At 40.0% G+C, this 22,305-nt stretch overlaps 1 protein-coding gene across 1 annotated transcript in view; it reads right to left on the bottom strand.

The window, feature by feature from the left end:
• The window catches only part of PRKAR2B (protein kinase cAMP-dependent type II regulatory subunit beta), a 74,999-nt gene extending 52,811 nt beyond the window's left edge, over positions 1-22,188 (bottom strand). The window contains exon 1 of the mRNA XM_064422020.1: positions 21,704-22,188. Within this exon, the coding sequence (XP_064278090.1) occupies positions 21,704-22,031 (328 nt within the window). The 5' untranslated portion in view covers positions 22,032-22,188. The remainder of the gene's footprint in view (positions 1-21,703) is intronic.
• Between the last annotated feature and the right edge of the window lie 117 nt (positions 22,189-22,305).

The raw sequence follows: 22,305 nt of genomic DNA, 5'->3' as shown, positions 1-22,305 counted from the left end.
TTCAGGGCTTTAGCTGTCCTAACCTGACTCCTGGCTGCTCAGACAATCTTCTGACAATTCTTCTGAGGCTACCTGTCCTTGCTTCCACCTGCTGTAGGCTTCCTTTTTGTGTTTGAGTTTGTCCAGGAGCTCTTTGTTCATCCATAGAGGGCTCCTAGCATTCTTACCCCATTTCCTTTGTTAGGATGCATCACTGCTCAGCTTGGAGGAGGTAATTCTTTAATATTAACCATCTTTCTTGGGCTTCTCTTGCCTCCAGGACCTTCTCCCATGTCACTCTATCAAACAGATCCCTGAACAGGCCAAAATCTGCTCTGCTGAAGTCCAGGGTACTGAGCTTGCTGTGCACCGCAATCACCACCCTGAGGACCTCAAACTTCATGGTGACTGCAGCCCAGGCTGCCCTGGAGATTCACATTCCCCACCAGATCCTACTTGTGGTGAGAACAAAGCCCAGCACAGAACCTCTCCTTGTTGGCTCCCCTATCCCTGGAGGGGTTACCACCAATGCATTCCAGGAATCTCCTGGATTGCTTATGCTCTGTTGTGTTGTCCTTCCAGCAGATACTGGGGTGGATGAAGTCCCCCATGAACACCAGGAGTTCTGAATGTGAGAACACCCATAGGGGACCTCATGTGCTTCCTGGCCTGGCAGCTGGAGCAGACCCCCCCTGCAATGTCCCCTGTCCCTGCCCTCCCTTTGATCCTGACCCACAGGCTCTGGGTTGGCTCCTCTTTCCCCCAGACTTTGCTCCACGCCCTCCAGCTGGTCACTGGCATGAGGGCAACACCCTCCCCTCATCCCTGCTGCCTGTCCTTCCTAAAGAGCTGTGTCCTTCCGTTCCAGCACTCCAGTGACAGCAGCCATCCCAGGACAGAGGATCACAGCCCTGCAGGCCTGGGCACGTCTCTGCCTCCTCTGTTTATCCCTGTGCTGTGTGTGCTTGCTCAGGGCCAGTGAAGTTGGGTCCCCAGAAAAACCAACTCTTTGGCTGGAGTTACTCTGCAAGTTGTTTATTTAACCTGTCAGAACACAGAACCTTGAAAGTGATGTAAATAAGTCTCTCCTACCCACATCAGTTAAAGAGATTTTAGCTCTTATTAATAATTGATGCTGTATGTAATTACAAACATTGAAAATAAAAAAAATTAAATGGCTGCCTGATATGTTAGACCAATGAGCCAACACAGTGAAATGGGCTGTCACAGCTCATTATTGAGAATCAAATGCTGATCTTTTCCCACCCAAATGGCTTGATCAAGATTTTAGCTTTTTTTTCTTGTTTTTAATTTTTACATCTATTCTTTCAGATTAATGTCCCAGGTTGAAGCAACAAAGTGAAGATGTTGATGAGTTTTTCTATCCTAAATATGTATCCTGTTACTTAGCATGCTTGCCCTTAAAATTCATCCTCGTTATTGCTTGTGACCAGTACACTTGGTCATTATCTGATCAAAACTAATCAGTGATCTAGATAAGAGGAAACAAATATATATCATTTACAGCAATATTTCTAATCTTCTGTAATACCACAGGGTAAAAAAGTTAATTTGTGTTAGAATTTGTCTACATACAAGCAGAAGATGTGTACATGTGTAGAAATCTTGGTTGGGAGCACTTGCTGCCCCCAACCCTGGATTACTCAGGATATATGATGAAAACTAGAAGTGTCAGAGACAATACCTTTTGAAAGCAAAACTGAGCCTGAAAATACCAATGGAATAAATGTATGAGGAAGGTCAGCCTTCCTAGGCCATGCCCTAGGCTACAAAGCCTCAGTCCTTCCCACATGGCCAAGACCCAAGACCTGCAGCCCTGCTTCAGCTACATTCTGTCTATTTCTGCCCTAGCAGGGTGGGTTGGGGTTTGTTTGTTTATTTGGAAGGCTTTTTTTTTTTTAACATGATCACTACACCCAACACCACTTGCAGTAACATCCTGTTTTGCTAATTTATTACCATCTCCAAGGGATATTCTGCTATAGCCAGAGCATAGCTTAAAATTGCTACCAAACAATCTGACACAAAACATCAGTAATGCTTACCTTCTTACGAACTCTAAATGGCTTCTTTTCACTTGAAATTTCACAAGCTATTTTAAGAATATTTTGGTTATTTGCTTTCTAACACTGCTGCATAGGCATTTAGATCCATTTCATGTTCTTTTCTGCTTTCTAATTTTGCTGCCTGGAGCGTATATACTAATGTATGCATGTTCCCTATCAGAATACAAGAAAAACTGGTCATTCTGCCAAAGCTCTACCAGAAATGCCCAGATCAGCTGGGATCCTCAAAGGATCAAATTGGCATAATTGCTTCAGGTTCACCATCTCATAAAATAAAAAATCTGTACCTGTCCTTGAAATAATATATCTGTCAAACTGAAAACTAGAGCACTGAAGATTTTATATGAATGACTTGTTCTGATTTCCTTCCCTTAGCCATTACATAACAGTGCTTTAGGTCCTTTGTTGGGGGGTGTATGGTTTTTTTGATTGGTTTGTTTTTTACAAAATTTTGGCCTATGTCTTTTGTCTCTTGACAAGATATATTTATTACATAGGAATAACATTGCAATCTCACTGATGGAAGTGGGCTGGAGAAGATGTCAGTATTCTTCTCTGAAGGAGTGCACCTTTGTGTGGAGTTTATAATTATCTCATCTATTTTATATCATTTGACAATGGTGAACATAACTGCTTTCTCCCATACACATTCATACTACCCATGTTTAACTTAAAGCCTCAAAGCTTTTGAGACTCAGGTTTTCCTACTATTTTTCATGTTTTCATCACTTTGCTATCAGGTTATTACAACAAATCCTACATGGGCAAACACCATTAACACTTTCCAAACCAAAGACTTTATACAAAGACTCTGCTTGGCTCCTAGGACTGCCTTGGCAGAAATGTGTGGTACAAAATACCTTGATGAAGTATATGAATATGTATAAACTGCAATCTGCATTGCCTGCTTATTCACTTCCTGGTGAAATCTAAGATTTTGGATTTGATGCATATTTTAAGAACATTACGTACTTAAAGGGAGTTTCTCTTGCATTCATGATAATGAATTCTCAGCTATTCAGATCTAAAATAGACAATTTTGTTAGCTTTCAGATAATGAAGCAAAGCACATTTTCCACACTTCATTTTAGAGACAGGCTGAGAGATATATTTCAACAGAAAGCACAGTGACTGTAAAGAAAAAAAAAATTTTAAAAGCTCAAACCCCAAGTGTTATTGCTTGAATATAATGAAAAGAAGGGCTGTTTTAGAAAAAAAACCCTAACCAAACAAAATAAATATAAGCATCTAAAGCCACAGCCAAAAAGAGAAGCTCTTAAGACAATCCTTGTCCTCACTCCTACCACCATAGAAGAAGCTTGTGGGTGATACTGATGGCAGGATAGTGCTTCCTTAAATCCAGCACACTGACTAACAAAACACCTAACATTCCACAGGCAGAGCCTACCAGCCATTTCCTAGCCAGATGTTCCACTGGTTAGACTACAAATAACATAACTCCCACCTAAGACAAACTGTCCAATGTCTGGCAGCCAACCAAACCAGTTAGTCAAACGACACCAAACTCAGCAAGTCCCAGTATCCTCACACCAGCTAGGAACATACCTACTCAAGTCACTTAATTTGGTAGCTGACACCTTCCCCAAGCTCCCATAGTCTGAGTGTGGCTTCTGAGAACAGGTTTGGGATACTTCTGGGGTTTGTTTTTCTGTTTCTAGTTAATGCCTGTACTCTTAGGCTACAGACCTGGGCAACACCAGCAATAAAAGCCTGGGCTACAAAAAAGTAGTGTAGAGATCTGAGAGTTTGAGTCAAAGCTAGAAGAGAGAGAAGGGAAAAGACAAACACAGGCCTTGGATACCATGGCAGTGTCTGCTCTCATCTACCCCTGCACGTGTGGGACAACAGGAATCCAAGGAGAAGGTTAGATACAGATTCAGCTTGAGTAACACAAGCATCTATCTCCCCTTCCAATAGTCAGAACCACTATCCACATCCACAAGACCACTGATGATGCCCTAGAGACCCCAGGTGTTGTTTAGGTTGACTTTAATGAATGTCTGTATGAGCCATGGAAGAGCATAGAGAAATTCTCCAAAGAATCCCTGGTGACAATGATACCTAAGTGCCTCCACAAATCTTCACAGGCTTAATTTTTGAGTTAGCTGCATGCTGGCCTGTTGACATAGCTTCAGAAGCAATGCAATCTGCTGCTGCTGGAGATATGAGATCTCCCTAAGCAACTGAAGGAATGCAAATAACAAGAAAAATCCATCAACAATGAGCTACTGTGACTTAAAATAAAACAAATTTTTGTTATTTTTGTTCTCTCTATGGATAAAGAATGACACAAAGAAGCACCACATCAACATATCATGCTGTCAACAATGAACTGAGGATCTTACAAATGGCACCTCCAAAACTGAACAGCTGGGAGTTGTTCTCCCCTGAACCAGGCGGGTAAAGAATGGTGGCAATTAGGGATAGCTACTTTCCAACTGACCAGGCAGGACTTAGACCCATTCCCTTGTGAGGGCCCACTGTGATGGCTAACAACCAACCAAAAAGCAAACAGAGCATGGGCTTCATCTCCATGATCACACCACCCTGATCCTGAAATTCCTCCTGGAATGGTTAGCTCTCACTTTTCAAACATGCTACCCTGTTGTTCCTCTCTCTCTTCTAGCAAATGTAGGCATGCAGAACGTGTTGCAACTCACAGCACAATATGTACATTTATATGACCATGATCAAACACAGACCCAAGCTGCTGCACATGACTGTCCCAGTGCCAAGAGGCAAACAGCAGCTAAAATAGTACATATTTGGTATAATGCCTTCATTTAGCATATTTTTCCAGGCCTACACTCATATCAGACTGCTTTTCTCTTCCACAGTAACAACTCAGAACATCCCAGGACTATACCCTGACTTAGTGAGGAGATTTTTGTGCCCCAAAGGTGTAATTTGTGCATAATGATGCCAAATATTGCCAATTGAGCCCCTTTATGTATCTAGTCTTTATTCTCAAACTGCTTTCTACCCGTTCATAATTATGGAATCTTTGAGGGCAAATAACTCATTTTTTCAAGAGAATGGAGAGGTCAAAGAGATCCCACAGCTGAACTGACCCTATGGAGAGATTAATAGGACATGCCTTTTCTGTCCTGAACAAATCAACTCATGCAAGTGAGCTGAGGAGTGGCAAAGGAAACTGCGGACACCAATTTATTTCAGTACCTTGTGTTGTATTAATGTGCAACAGAGATTACTGGCAGCACCTGAACAACATTCCCTGGGAAAAGGGGTAGTAAAAGCACAGATACAAAGATGTACCTTCTACAATTTCTTTTCTTGATACTGCAGTAACGTTAAAAGCACTCCACAATGCAAACTAAATCCAATTATGTCTTTCAGCTCTATTACCTGTAGATCACATTCAGAAATGTCTACTAATGGCAAGTAGTGGATTTTTTAAGCATTTCTCCACTTTGCTCAGTAGTTTTGGCAGCACTTGAAAAGTTGCATCTCTTGTAAGTAAACTTCAGCATCACAGTCACATTCACACCCATTTTGTTCTTTCCCTGGCGAGGGATGCTTGAGAACATAGTTACTGAAGGAAGTCAGGACAATCTGTGAGATTCCTAGCAGGGGCCAACTTTCCATGACTCTTGATAGTTAAACTCTCCAACAGGCTGATTAGTCATCAGGCAATGAAATAATTCTTGGCATAAAACAATGGTCTTCCAACAGAGGGCTTAAAAAAACCAAAAAAAAACCCAATCAACCAAACAAAAACGAAACAAAAAAAACACACCCAAAAACAAAACAACAAAAAACCCTACTATGCTTCCACTTCAGATTCCATAGCAAAATTGCATGTAATCATGACACCACTACCTGAAATACAGCTACAACTAACCATAGCAAATGCCATAGGTTATGACCCAAAGACTCCTTTCCTGTAGACCCATCCAAGAAGTCCAACACAATTTCACATTGTCTATTCACACTTACCTACCTGGGAATACGATCCAAGATTTGGGTACGGAACAGGAATATTCAGAGCCAGAATAAAGGCAGACTAGCAGATGCAGATAATCTGGAATATTGCTCAGACTCTCTGCTTTGGGAAATGGCAGAAATGCTTTAATCTGTGTATGATAAAATGCCACTTGTCCTGATAGTCTTCCCACAACCTACACTACCTTTCAAGAAATTCTGTTTCTTTTAGAGCAGGTAAACAGAAAATGTCCAGAGTGCATTAAAAAAAGAAAAAAAAAACACTGCCTGACTGGGTACATGGCAGACTAGAAACCTACACCTCTGAAAAAAAAAAATGCTCTACTTTCCAGGCTATGCCATATTCCAAGGGCAAGCACTAAAAAATCTTCTCTTGAGGCCAAGACAATGTGCAAACAAGCATGCTAAAAAGCAGATTGGCCTAGTGATCTGGATATTCAAGTATCCAGAAAGATACGCTGGAGTTTCTTCTTTAATTTACTGGAACATGCATGGAACTCTCAGCAGAAAAAAACAAAACAATCCATTTTTGTAAATTGAATTGGAATTTTCTAACATTTCTGTCTTGCTTCCTCAAAAGAAGAAAAAAACCCAAAACCCACAGACTGCTTTAGGAAGTTTCTGAAATTAAAGGACACTCAATTCATAAATCAGGATAAATATTGTTTTTCAGTTACATTCCGAGCATTCACTTTAGGTTACTACAAGAGAAGATGAGGAGATTATTTTGGGCAAGAAAAAAAATAGATGAACACTTTTTGTCCTAATAGTGGATTTTTTAAAAAAACTATGAAGTTACAAAAACAGACAATTTTTTTTAACGAAAAGACAGTGACTTAAGAACAAAAATTTATTCACCTTTTATAGGCAGAGTCGATGCAATGACCTTTATGTTAGATGTGACCTGGAGAGCACATGGTTGAAGGTAGGACTCTGTAATAGCTATCTGGCAGGAGCCCATACTAACAGCCACAGGCACCTTTTGTATAAACAACTTGGTAAAGGACAAAATGAGTTAGCAATATCAAGTAACGCAGTCTCAGGTTTATTACACTTATAGGGCAATCTTTGTAGCCTAAACAAGTCATATAGGTCTCCTCTGTTTACAAGGGCTTTGCTGATGGTTCAGGTATTCCTGCACATTTTGATCAAAGATAAACCCATCATTTTCTATATTTGGCCAGAAAAAAAGACATCATATAAAAATTTCGTAAATTCTGGCATCAACTGGGCCCTGGACTCTATAGTCCAAAGATACAGAAGTTTAAGTATTGTAGGCAAACAATGACACATGAGCCCTTCACAATCCTTCATATACATCCTGCTACAAGATCCCAGCAAGCTGGGAATGGCAAATATTCCACTCTGCCAATTTACAGGCACTAGTGCAAACCACTCAAAGGCACACAGCAAGACTGTGACACACATGAACATTTAACCTAATTTGTCTTAACTCTCAGAGCCCTATTTTTAATTTGTGGATCATTTTTTTTCCTTAAAGGATATTTATCAAGGGATGAGACTACAATAGACAAAAACTTAGCCAAATTCTTTTGTCTTGTGGATTTCAGACCCACAGAGTATTAAAATAAAATTTTTTCCCACAATTTTTAAGTATTTCTTATGAGTGGTAAGATATGGGAAGTTACCCTCAGGTTACTATATTACACCCTATATAATAATTTAAAAATGTTTTTATCACTAATTTGATGGACTACAAGAGCTTCATCAGGCCAGTCTATTAAAAACAGGCAAGTATGTATTTCCTATAGTATATAGTTTCATAGGCACACTAGGTGTTCCTGTATCATGACCTTAAAATTTCTGTAAGTATTCTAGATTATCACTACCCAGTTTTACAGATGTGCCAGTAATTCTGATAAACATGTCTTTTTCATTTGTTTCACACCTCTACTTCAAAGCTCTCCTTTTTGCTTTTAAAACAAGAAGTTACTCAGAAATCAAACCACTTCCATAAAATATGTAGGATCTGACAACAGAAAACACAGTCAAATAAAAGTAACATGTATTATCTTAGATATCAAAACTACTGATCACCAAAAGCACTTTTTTAAAACTGAGAAGTATGATTAAAATTTCTTTTGATACAAACAGGAAAAGAGTGACAGTTTTGTATCCAGAGCCAAGTTTCACCTCACATTCTCACTGGAATTTGTGTAACTTTCCAACTACAGACTACAAAACTTCAATCTTCTTTCCACTCCCTTAAGCACAGTTATATGCATCTGATCCTCACTCTAGGAACACAGAACCCCATATCAAATAACTACACAGGGAGAAGTTAGCCTTAGAAAACCTTGTAACTGCTCAACCTCTAAAAGACAATTTATGCAAGAAAAGCATGAGGCTAGTTTTAGAGGGGGAAAAAATATACCTAAAATGTATTGTATTAAAGGCTCTCACTAAAAGGAAAGCTAAATTCATCCCTTTATCTGGAAAAAAAAAGTAGTTCTGCAGCTCTGTAAAATGTTTTGTCCTGGAATGCAGAGCACAAATTAAACAATGTCAGTTCCTTGCCAGAAGTAAATATAAAGTAGGGTTTCCGGAATAAATGTGTACATCTTATTGGCTCGGTCTTCACATTTTTAAAGCAGAACATGTGTTTATACTCTGACCTTTGTACATTTTCCAAATGAAAACAAAACAAAAGCATCTAAGCAATACATCTAAGTATTTTCAGCAATAACCAGGCTCCTTTCCAAGCATCAGTCACAGTCAGGTAAGTCCTCCAAGTGTCACAGCAATTACATTTCTATTCTTGATATTTAGAAAGAGTGTTGCTCCACAGAACCTTGCCTGTCAATTTTAAATTGCTTTCAGCAGAAGCCATTCCAACACTGGAAACAAGCAAGGGCAATTTCATTTTGCAAGTGATACACAAATTCCTTAACAAAAGAAAAATCTGAACTTGCTCTACCATTTTCAATTGAATTTAACAATGAGAAAAGCCTCAAAGGAAAGAAATTTCTCATAATATGCGAAAAATAGAAGCTACCGAACTAGTACCTACCCTGAAGGACAGGTCACATAAATTGAGTCTTGGCCTGCCAGCTGATCAGTACTAGACATTCTCAATGTCTAGATGGCTCTGAACCAGACACTCAGGTGCTTCCTCCACCTGAACACTGTAGTGCACCTTTAGGAATGCAATGCTTCCTGAACCAGACTCAGCTCTGTAAGGGTACAATACACACTCCATGCCATACCCCACTGCTTTTTCAGGCCATCAAGCTGGATTGTTTTCATCCCAGCTGAACTGAACCCGTATGTCCTGGTTTAGGGCAAATTTGGGAGGAAACCACAAAAGAGGTTCCTCTAGAAAGCAGATTCAAGCCCTGCCCCCTACTGATTCAGGAAAATATTTCCTTGGAGAAAAAGTTGAAAAAACCTATACATTTAACAAGAAAAGCATTCACAAGCATTAAAAATAAATAATATTAAACAATAAAGCCTCTCGCTGTTCTGAAGAGACGGAAACTCAGAAAGTCCCTGCTGTGGCTGCAGCTGGGCTCGCTCGGCCTCCTCTCCGTCCCTCCTGCGCTGGAAAGGCCGCGGCCCCGGCCCTGCTGGGCCCAGGCGGGAGCTCCTGGAGCTCTTCTGGGAGTTCAGACCAGAGCAGGGCTGAACGGCTCCAGGAAGAAGAAAAGCCAGAGTCCAGGGAATGTGTCTGCCTCAGCTAGCTAAGCCCAGCTGAAGCAGAGCAGAGCTGTCCTGCTGTCTGTCCGTGCAGGCAGCGCAGCAGGAGCGGGAATGTGGAGCAGAGAGCGCAGCTCCTGGGAACAACTGCGCGCTCCTGCTCCCCCTCGCTCCAGAACCTGCCCCACAGGTGCACAACTTCCACCCAGCACAGACAGAACAGACAGCTGGGGATAATACAAGCATCATAAAGTCACCCCAGGACACCAGACCAACCAGCCAGTGCTGGAATAAATTCACACTATGATTTAAAGAAACAAAGAAGGCTCGTGCCAGTCTGTACGTTCAGAGCTGTGTAGTCAGTTTTATTAGCTCTTCACAAGCACCTGTATAATAACTTCAGCAAATTAAACATCAAAACTTAAAAAAAAAAAAGAAAGAAATTCACTGAAAAGGACATTGCTATATTTGCCAAAGGTGAGACATCAGATGGCGTCATACTGACCACAACCACAAACAATAACTGCTTTCTCAGAAGCTAAACACATCTTAGCAAGCACAGAAAACTCTAGGCTCATACCAAGAACAAAAATGTTGCCATCTTATTGCATAGGTTTCATACCTTCTCGGTGGTTTCTCATGGGCAGCTCCTCACAGCACTAACTCTTTCTTCTTCTCAGCACAGCCAGCAAACTCCATCTCTCCTCTTGACCAGCCAACCTGCTCTTTTATAATACCCCTCTTAATTGGATCCAGCTGTGGCCTATTAAGGGCAGGCTTGTTCTTAATGCTTGATAATTGGCACAGCTGTAACTCCTTAGGGGTGAGATTACTTTCACCACTATCTCTAGTCTCATGCCTTCTATCTATCCACACAAAAATAGTTTTGCTTAATGGTTAAATTGCCCCATGGCAATGGAATGATGCCCTGCTTGTGCCACGTCAATGGGGCCCCTAGCAGTGCCTGCTGGGACAGATCCCTCCTGAGGGCTGGGACCACAGGCCAGCTCCCAGGAAAGGACCTTGGGTCTGTCACCTCCAAGCTAGAAGAGGCAACAGACGGCCTGCTCTATTAGGGAGAAGCACTAATACTCACTCTCCTTAACCTGTAGGATTTCAGGATGTTGTTCTGAAGCTCATTTGCATGTTTGGTTTTGGTTCTGTCAAGGCTCCAGATGCTATAGTGGCAGAATTCTTCCGAGGTAGACATAGAAACATTTTTCTAACATGAAAAAGCGTAGTTCAGTAATATGAGGTACAAGCTGACACCAAGATCACTACAATGATCTGGATCCAAGATACTTGTCTCCTTTTTTGAAAGGCCTATACATGCACCTGACATCAGCTCAGTCCCAGATGGTCTTATATTATCTGGTGTTACAGCTATGAAGACAGTGAGTGTCATGCTACAATTGTAAATATTAACCTGCCTCCTTTTGACTGAGAAGGGTGATCACACACATTCTGTGATTTATCTCCCATTACTCCCAAACAGAACTGCAAATAATACTTCATCTCAAAACAAGGGAAATGGATCTTAGACCCTGATTGAGGTTCTGGATAAAGAGTAGACAAAGCAACCTTCTTAATTTCACATACTGAAAAAAAAAAAAAAAGGCAAAAGAAGGAAAACAAAACACTCGATATCCTCTCAACAGCAGCAAAAGATGAATTTTTTCTTACTGTCTTTTACTATCGCCTATTACCAGTTGTTTCTTTTCACTGTTTGTTGCTTTTTTTGGTTTTTAGTTTTTTTTATTCCAGTGCATGAGAGAGATCCTTCAGCCAAATAAAAGGGTTGATATAGAAGAAGTAGGTTGCAACACACTGCTGTACTTCTGTGCTCCATATAAGCTTCCCAGGAAAACTCTCTTTGGTGGAAATGGATCAATGACATCCAATTTTGGCAGTAGCATGGAACTCGGGTCTTTTTAGCAGTATTTACAGAAATTCTTGTCAAGAAATGCCTCCAATTCCCAAAAACAAAGTCAGAGAAGAGGACAAACACCCATATATTTGCATGGAAAGCAGAGCTTTCTCTTACAAGCTCCAACTGTTCTTCAATTAGATTTCCCAAGACTTCTCAGTTTCCCTATACCTCCCAAACCCTGCATCTGTGCTTAATGAAATAATTTGAAGGATGCACTTGAAGAAAGTATGACAGTCTTCCTCTTCTTTTTTGCATTTTTTTGAGGCCATAAACCGAAGTAATTACAGATGAGCCATGTTCACATGACAATATATTCCAGATAGACAGTAAATTATGGTGCATTTAAATCAGTGACTCCATTTTATTCCTGATACTAAGAAGGCAAAAGCAGAAGAACAAATTACTTCTTTTTGCAAGGTGGATAATGGAAATTAATCTACATCTACTCCCACCTCAACTGCCAGCAGCAGCTACATTTCAATAGAAGGGGAAAACTGACAGATTAGCAAGGGAGAAATGCAGAAAAATGCTGCAGATAAATTTTTTAACACAAATTGAAGTTAGTAGTATTTAAGAATAAATAACCATCTATCTTCTTTCAAACAATTTTTATATGTGCATTAGGCATTAAACAATATTTTCTGTAGGCTGAAGCAACAGAAAGGAAGGCAGGTTGTTAACTTTGTATTTAAATTACCTCACATATGCTGAAATATTGTAGTGGTGAAGGCTAAATCAAATTTTCTCATGTTTAGCCTACCTATTAAAAACCAGTAGAGAGAGATAAATTATCAGCTAAAATATGGGGTTTAGAGAAAGATGCCTGAACGTTACTCAAAGTTACTGAACAAAATGGCTGGAAAGAAAAAGCACTATGAGTTCAGAACTGAAAAATAAAAACCCCAAAAATAGAACTAAAGATAAAATGATGACTGGGTCTAGTACTAAAGAGGCTCATGAAGAAACAGATCGATAAAGCTACCGGATCCTAACTTCTCAATTTGAGTAGAAATTAGGCATAACTGGGGACAAAAAATAAACCTCTCCTTCCATGCCTAATATCATCAATTATTAAGAATATGCAACTTTCAAAACTCATTCATGATGAAAAAATGGGTTTATTACAATGGTAGAAAACATTTTGTTTGAAGTCTTAATAAAATTTTGATAGATATCTATAGCACATATTGTAATTGTTTCTGACTGCAAGTGTGATGAGTATCACAAACATTGTTTTGGAAGAGAACAAGAAATCTCAGGACAATTCCAGCCCTCTATTAGACTTTTTGTCATATTAACCATTGTTAAAACAAGAGGAATACTTAAACATATTTACTAGATTTTAGACATTCATTTCAAAGTTATTAAATAGCTAAAATTCTTGATAAAGGGCTTGATTTCAAGGACTTGTGGTATTAGTCTGCATTTTTTAGCAAAGGAAATTACTGGGCCAAAGATGGAGTTCTCCAGCATCAATGAAAAGTGTGACAGCTTCAGAGAGAGGATCTAAAAGGGAACAGTTTCAGTGGTTAAAATAATGCGAAACAAATTGGAAGGACCAGATCAGTGCAGTGACAATATATATTCATATGTGAGGTCACCCAAAAAAGGCCACAGCAAAACTGTCATGGACAGCTTGAGTTCAAATCAACCCATCTCCTGCAACACTGACAAATGCCTTACAACTCATGGCATTGAATTATGGTTTTCACACTAGCATTACAAACTATCATTACAGTCAGATTGGGAAAACACACCAAGAATTTCAGCCTGTGTGCTTGGGCAGGCAAGTCTGAATGCTTACCCTTGGTTCGAGCTTGTATTCATCCCAACACCAAGAATTCAGTACATCTTTTATTTATAGTCTACACTGAAGCTTTGCAAGGAATGTTTTCTTTCCAGTGCTGGGCAAGGATTTATTTTCTTCCTGTCTGGTATGCTTTACAATGGACATCTCTGCTAAAAAGGTACAATATGAAAACACTACCACTATTTCTAAAAACATGTTTGACATCTGCATCACAGAGATTCAGAAGGGATTGACACTGTTATAAAAATCTTTATACAAGCAGGATGGTAACTGGAATGACTGAGCAGGAAAGATCATGTTACTTCTCCTTTCAAAATCTATTTTATACAGCAATTTCCTAGACCTACCACTCAGGAAGTCTTCATAATATTTACTAATTGTCCCTTTTAGCCCAGCTTTACAGAAACCACTTCAGTCACATAACTGAAACTGTATGTGTAAAACAGCTATTCTCATTATCAGCCTTTACCTGCTCAAGCTCTCAGCTTCAAGTTCTTGCCCTGATGATTTTTTTTTAAATCTCATTAAGCAATTTAAGAGTCAAACACGTAAGTGAAAAACATTTTCTGTTGTTACAGCATGCTTTTTACAATTCTACCTTCCATTATCCAGGGTGTTACAGCACAATAGGGCAAGGCCAATTAAATTAAAATTTGGATTTTTTTTGTTGTTGTTGTTCTATTCTTTATAATTTCCTTATTTTATCTGTGGTCCACAAATTACTTTTCTGAGCAGCAAAGCTAAAAGGATACCATTTATGGAAAGGATGGCAAACTGCCATATGGCTGCTGTACAGTTCAGTCTGAGGATACCTTGTACCTACAATCTGCATTTTACTCCTATGCACGTCAGGCACCCTTGCCTGTCTCCATCCCCCTTCATTTCAGACCTCCCCTGCTTTTGTATGACATGGAATCATTGGAAATTATGAATGAGGCACTGGACATTTGATTACCATCATCTTTTTTATGTGTGTCTTCTGGGTTACTTGCTGCATTGATGTAAATCTGGATTTGTGTATTACACTGCCTAGAAACTGCAAATAGAAATTCTCTGTGAGTACTTCTGCTATTTTTATCACTAAGTGCGCAAAAAACTGAAACACAGCTCCTCATATTTTTAATGAAAAACTAAATTGACAAACATGATGCTTTTCTACAAGGAAAAGTGTAATAACACCAGTCAATTAGAAACATAAAAAATTAAGAGAAAACAAAGCACACTCAAAGCCAAATTTCATCCTCTTCAACAAAGTCTTGTTTAGTACTATGAGTAAAAACTGATCCACAGACCAAAAAAATGTATTCAATAAAGACAAAGATTAAACAAACCCCAAGTCTATAATTACTTATCATGATCAAAATATCCTGTTTGGTTCCATGCAGGAAATGGGTGATCATTCCTACCCAGCATGTGGAAGGGTTAGCCTAAAAGGGTTCCCTGAAAGGATAAGGGGTTTCAATAATAAAACCCTGTATAAACCTATCCAGACATACCAGTATCATCATCCAATGTCCCAAAGAAAAGGGGGGAAAAAGTGTGTATTTCCTTTAGAATTCTCATAAGATTACTTTCAAACAATACCCTAATTGATGGATGTTTATGTTAATATATACTTATAGACAAGCTTATTTCTTTTGACGGGTTTATCTAGCATGTAGTAATTCATGTATACACAGTTCATCTTTTATGCACCCACATCCATAAAACAAGCAACAATATCAAACAGACTATGTGATAAATGTATCATCCCTGGTAAAATCACCTCTTGTTCCAATGTATGTATGTCAAGACCTATTCCAGAAGCAGAGAACACTGAGCCATTTTTAATGGCTCTTTTTCTCAAACTCTTCTCCCTTCTTCATTCACTTTTTAAAAATTGCTACCCCTTTTAAAGCACAGAACTTATATATAATTACATTCACTTGAAGCTCATAATAGGATTTCAAACCTAGGTTAGCAATAGTTACACTACAGCATGACTTTAAGGCACTTCCATTAAAATAACCAGTTGAAATTACCACTGTGACTTGTATTAAGCATTAAAAGTAGAGACATTTCACCCTGTCTGTTATGTACTGTTCAACATTTCATTTCTTCATCAGCACCATCTTGGCTCTCTTAGCCATGAAGGTGGCAGCTGTACCCATGTGCCCATTGACTTTCTTCATAATGACCACTGCTATGATTTTTTTAAAACAGAAAATGGTTGAAACCATTCTGGATCCTCCATAAAAAACCTGAGTTGAAACTTTCATTAAAACGCAAGTGTTACAAGGCTTCAGACATGGTGATGTGAGAGATGACCATGTCAAAACATTTAACAGATCTCTCAGCATCAGATGACCAAATTCACATCCATAACATCCATTGACCACTGGTTTTAGTTAATCTCTATTTATGCTCCTCTGAAATAATATATTTATAAGTCAAACAGAATTTCAGTAGAAAACTCAGGACATAAATTTGGGACAGCAGGGCTATAGCTCAGTAGAAAAATAAGGGGGGAGAATTTCATGTGCTTTCTCACATGTGCTGTCGATTCTTTTATCTTTCCCCCCTTAGCTCTGTATCTCCTCCTTCCTCTTGTTTTTACCTTTTTGTTTTCCTTACCACACACTGACTCCTTTTCTTCCTCCAGGTCCTGTCTTCCACCTTGCCTCCTTGTTTCTTTCATCACTGTCCCAACAAATGAAATTCCCCAATCCAGAGGTCATCTTTGATATCTGAAAACCAGAAGTGCAGCAGCAGCCTGTACCTTGACTAATCTGTACCTTGTGACCTAAATGTGTCATTTCCAAACCATATGTTCCAGATTTACAGGAGCAGCTAAGGCCAATAAGTCTGCAGAGATTTGACTGTTTAGGTACACTTCACACAGACTGAGGGAACTGGACAGAATCAGAGAACACAATGCAATACTTTTGCATAACAGACTTGGAATAAACCATGAGAAATACAGGTATTAAACCAAGCTTAACTCCCTGACAGATGCACAAAGCACCTCTCTGCAGGTCACAAGCACTAGGTCATTATGCTGTAGGAGTGCTTTCTAAAAACACACACTCTCTTAATGTCCAGAGATTAATCTTTATTCTCTTAACAAACAGGGAAATAAATTGGTTTTTTACATTCACTTAAGTGCATAAACAAGAGTAAACACAGGGAACAGAAAATATAAGGTTTATTTGGGAAACTGAAATGAAGTCAGCAAGTGAAACAATATTCCTAGAGAGTTCCTGAGGAAGCAAGTTTTCCTTTGAAACAGATGTGATACAAGCAAGAAACTGAGTGTTGCTGTGCAAATGTTAGTACTGACATTGCTTATAGCTTATAATTCATAACACAATCACTACAAACCCATGCCAGCAAAATTTTATGTCTTCCTATACATCCTGAATTAATGCTGTTCTCTTTTTCCAAGCTGAACAGTCAGCCAAAATTATCTCCACATTGTTTCTTTAGCGAAAAAGAACCTGAAGACAAATTCAAATATTTTTGGTATAGTTCTACTACCTTTCTATCCATAGGTCTTTGGAATTTTCTCCTGCTTCTCTTCAATTCACTTTAACAAACTTCAACAAAATATTAGCCAGCAGAGACGCCTGAACTCATGCATGCTTAGTTTTGAGCAGGGATACATAAATAGTTTTTAGTGGAGGCTGCTATCATTTCAACTACATTATTGATATAAACATACTTATTTTTTAAAAAATGGTTGTGTCAGAAGTACCCCTTTCATCTACAATCACAAGTAGATACACATCTGATACATTAGGCTACTAAATGGTACATATTACAACTTCACATTTCCAGCTGCTTATAATTTTGTCAAACTAAGTTTCTTGATCACAAACCTCAAAACTTTAATAACACACCTGTGTCAGATTAAGGATTTTTAAAAAAAAAAAAAAAAACAAACAAACCACAAACAACTTCCAACTTGCTTGGGTTTACTCTCTAAAATAACTGTTAGCAGAAAGAAAATATTTTTGTTTGCTCCTGTTAAAAATACTGGAAACAATTATTTCAAAAATCTGCTTTTTTTTAAGATTTACAGCAAGGATAGAAAGATCTGTGGTTTTGTGGCTGTGTACACTAATAGAGAAGAGCAGCCAGTAGCCAACCCCTGACCAAAGCCCACTGGACCAGCAAGGCTCCAAATTCCTGCACCTGGAACTCTTTTCCCTCACAGAATCCATACTCTGAAGGACAGCAGGTATAGTCTGAAAATTGCAAGGAGATCTGGCCCAAAGCCTTGCCAAGGAGTGGTCCAGCAGTGCCACACTCCCCAGGGACTGGTCTGGAAACTCATCTCTTCCAAATGGCATCCACAGTGAGGCTGCCCCAGCCTGGCTCCAATTGGCTTTGTCCTTATAATCACACAAATAATGCTTTATTTCTTTCTGCATTTCAAAGGAGTGACTGTAAAAATTATTAAAACTTCATTTCTAAGGTTGGCTGAGTACATATCAGATGGTAGCAATTTCAGCCACTATCCACCATACTGCAGATTTTAGTCTGAATATATACATTTATAAGAAATTCATATGCTTTTCTATTCAGCCCCTCATTTCAGAATATCCTACTACAACTTGTATTTATTTTTACATTGCTCCTTTTTCCTTATTGACCCCTTCCACTGCTCTAATTTACCCATTACCTACACGTGACACAATTGTAGTTATGTGCGGTTTTTTCTGGTTTCTACAATTTACCTATTTTTCAAATTTTCTATGAACAGTACATCTGTAATCACTTCAGACTGAATAAATGAACTAAAATAAAGACAGGCCTTTAAAATTGGTATGGTAAGGTAGAAGATGTATCTTTTACCTAAACAGCGATCTCACATTATTTAGGCACAATCAGTGGGTTAAGCTGAGATACAGACTTGCAATTTCTAGCTCAAGTTTTCAAAGGAGGAACTCAAAGCAACCAACACACCAACAGAAGCACACGGGGGAGGAGAGGGACAGCTGGAGTATTTTCCTGTTAAAATACACCACTATCTGAGAAAGACACCAAAACAAACTGAAGTAAAACAAAACAAAAGAAAAATACAGTAAACAGAGGTTATGTCTTGCCAAATGATACATACAGCCTTATAATTTTTTAGTTTAAAGAACAGCAATGTTACCTCAAAAAACTCCCCTACTAATTCATATTAAGGCTAGATTAAATACTTATTTCTATCTACGGAAAATATTTGAAAATGACTGTTACAAATTGCATAGGTTATTGCCCATCAAAATAAGTTGCAAATCAGTATGTAAGTGGTAAAGTCAGAAGAAAAGTGTAGTCACTGTAAAAAGAACAAATAATTTAATGAGCATTTTCAAATTTTGCAGACACAGTATAATAAATGTTAATATGCACTTCAGACCTGCTAAAAGTTAAGACACATTTTCTAAAATAGGGGTCATTTTTATGTATATTTCCTATTCAATTTAGTGTCTGCTATTTGCTTTAGTAGGAATTAGTTGTTATAACTGATTAATGTCAATACACCCATGTAGGACAAGTACTTTTTTTTTTTTTTAAACCAAACAAATGAATCAACTTGAAAAACTGAAAAGCATTCCCAAATTAAACCGTGTGCTCCAAAAAGCATAATCTAAATGCTCTGACATAAAGAACATCATTTCTGAGGTGACCTAACTCCAAGTGCCAATTCAATACTATGACACCAATACAACAAAGTTCTCCCTCCAGACAAGGTAACTGCTTTTGCCTTTATGTGATTTGTGCAGCTGAGGTAATGGACACAGGAGAGACCTCAACAGAGTTTAATTCAAGGTTCACATATAACTCTTAATCCCGAGTACAGGGTTTTTTTCTTTTTAACACAGCTTATGCCTCAGCTCATCATTTCTGAAATAGGATAATGCTCATGTACCTTCCAAAATACATTTCAAGGACAAAACTAATACTGACAAAGAGTTCAACTGCAGTGCTTGTAGGTATTTATAAACATTTGGTAGGAAAAAAAAATAGGTTTGGAGCATTTACAGTGAGAGCTCAGCAATGCTCTGATTGAATTAATTAAGGAATACTGTCAGTTTGATATTTCAAATGTACAGCTTTAGCAAAGGAAAGATATCACCACCAGGTCTGACCTCCTTCACAGAGGTTTTCATTTTACATTTGATTATCAACTTTCCAAATTTATTGCTCTCTCCTAAGGATGCAAACAGGACAAATTTGCTATACAGAAGTAGTTTAATAATTCATAAAGGCAAAAAAAAAATTAAAACTTTCCCCCAAACTTCAGTTCTTAAAAATTGCTACTTCTAGAAACAAAGCAAAAGCATCGAAGAAACATGCTTTTAAATTGGAATCTAAACCCATTAAACAAATATTTGAGTACAAGCCTTTATGCCTCCAGTTATTAACAAAAGGCTGAGGGGATGCATTGTTATGTTACCTTAGAAGAATATGTTCAGGGCAGATATAAAATTTGAATTTAAACTACACACTCCTGCACAATGCACACATACACAAGCCAACTATTAGTAATCATTTACCATGAGTATCTTCGTATTACCCTTCACATGGCTTCACAAATATTTTCACCTTTTGTTTCTTTTAATTAATAATTATTTGAACCAACAGAATTTACAAACCATAATACAATTAAACGTTCAAAATATATTAGATTTTAAAATGTGGTATTTTAAAGGGTTTTGGTCAAACAAGTAAATCAATTCATCACACTAAGAGATTCTAGCATGTCCCTTAATGAGAATATTGACAATAATGGCTTTCTCTCTTCACAATCACAACAAAAAGTCTTGATTACTAGTATTCAAAAAGATTAGAAAGCTTCTTAGAGCACTCTGTAAAGTTACTGGTATGTAACACATAAATAAATAAAACTCCTTTTCTGCACTTCCCTCCATACAACATTCCAGTTTTCCATTTACCAATGAGATTGTTTAGTGTTAGAATAATTAATGCTTGAAAGACCACATCCAGTGTTACTGAATTAAGGTAATAATTTTTTCTTCCACATTATGACCATTTCAGTTTTTAAAGACAACAAATTTTCCAATTTCTACTAATCTCACATAATCAGCATTAGAGTTTAAAATTGCCACATAAATCTGCAGAACCTGATTGACAGATTCCATTTCTCATTAAATACACGTGGGTATAGCTGCAAAGAACAGATGAAAAGAATGGCGACTGTCTTATGGGGTAACATGAAGCATTTTGAAAACTTACCCACTTCTTAAACGCCTACTTGTTTATCTACATTTCCTGATGAAACACACGTAACACATCATTAAAAAACCCGCACTGAAATCCAACTAGCAAACAACTGCCTTCTGTACTCTGCTAAGTAAATGTACCTCAAGGACGACTTGGAGGGATGATGACTGCTTTGACGATATGATGAGATACACTTCAAGGTATCCTCAAAAAAACTAAGATAAAGATGCTTGGACGCTTTCCTCTTCTCCATCTAAGCTACTGTGTCAGCCTGCTCATGACACAAAGCACTGTGCACCCTTCAGAGGCAGCTCCTACCCGTCCCATAACCCACACCAGCAGATGGATTGACACAGTCTCTAAATAAAACCTGTCAGCCACACAAAGATAAGGTGTCATTAGCTGCGTGTAGATCGGTGTTACCTTCAAACACAAAGACACCGCAAATGTTCTTTGCTGTCACAGCAACACTTGTTCCACAGGCCCTTCTAAATGCAGAAAATTTCACTTTGGCTTTCAGGAAAAAAATATGTTTTAAATTGTGCTCTACTTTCTAAAATACAAATAAGTACATCTACGCAAAACGCTTAATCAAGTGCGTGAATACAGTAACATGCCCATGAGAGGTGGTTTCTGAGGTTTTTTTGCACTAATTACGGAATGCAGATTTGCTCCTATAAAAAGGAAATGTATAGATAGACCTTCGCTAGACTATTACAGGCTCACACGCTACAAGCGATGCAGCTGCTGATACCTGTACGCCAAACACCCAGCACGGCGGACACCGGGGGAAAGCCGGGGAGGTTAAAGTTTGCCGCGGGCTCCGGGAAGCCTCCCGCGGGCTCCGCTCTGTGGCGTCAGCGCGGGCGGTCCGTGCCCGCCGTGCCGCCGCTGCCCTGCCCGTGTCCGCGCACCGAGGCCAGCGCGGCCCGGGCTCCGCACCCCGCGGGCCGGCACCGCATCCCCGCCGGCCGCGCACCTGAGCCCGGGCGGCCGCACCCGCGCCCCATCCCCGGGCCCGGCGAGGCGGGGGAGCCTTACCCGGGAACTGCTGCGGCGGCGGCGGCGGCGGCGGCTGCTCGTCCTCGCCGCTCTCGGAGTCGGTCTGCATGGGCTCCTCGGCGAAGTTGACCCCGCGGGCGTCGGGGGGAGCCCGGCGCGGCGGCTGAGTGCCCCTGTCATGGCCGGTGCCCGCTCTGCGGCCGCTCGGCTCCTTCTCCGCCGCCTCCTTGGCCGTCGCCGCCTCCTCCTTGAGGCGCCCGAAGTACTGGAGGGCAAACTCCAGCAGGTCCCCGGGCTGGCTCCGCAGCACCTCTACCGTGAAGCCCTGCAGCAGCTCCGTCAGCCCCGCCGGGATGGAGATGCTCATGCCGGGGCCGGCCGGGGGGGCGCAGCCCGGCCAGGAAGGGGGAGGGTGAGGGGAAGGGGAGAGGAGAAGGAGGAGAAGAAGGAGGAGGAGGAGAAGGGGGGAGAGCCCGGGGCCGGGGGTCGGCGGCCCGGGGACGAGGCGCGCCCGGCGGATCGCCCGTGGGCAGCGGGAAGGGGCGGGCGGCGGCGCAGGTGGGAGCGGGCGGGGGGCGGGCCCGCGGGGGGCAGCGGCTCTGGCAGCCTCGGCGGCGGCGCCTCCTCCCCCCGCGCCGGGG

This window comes from Passer domesticus, chromosome 5 (genome assembly GCF_036417665.1).
Source record: "Passer domesticus isolate bPasDom1 chromosome 5, bPasDom1.hap1, whole genome shotgun sequence".
Classification (NCBI taxonomy): Eukaryota; Metazoa; Chordata; class Aves; order Passeriformes; family Passeridae; genus Passer; species Passer domesticus.
The sequence above is the reverse complement of the archived record's forward strand: the minus strand, read 5'-3'. Positions and strand labels throughout refer to the sequence as shown.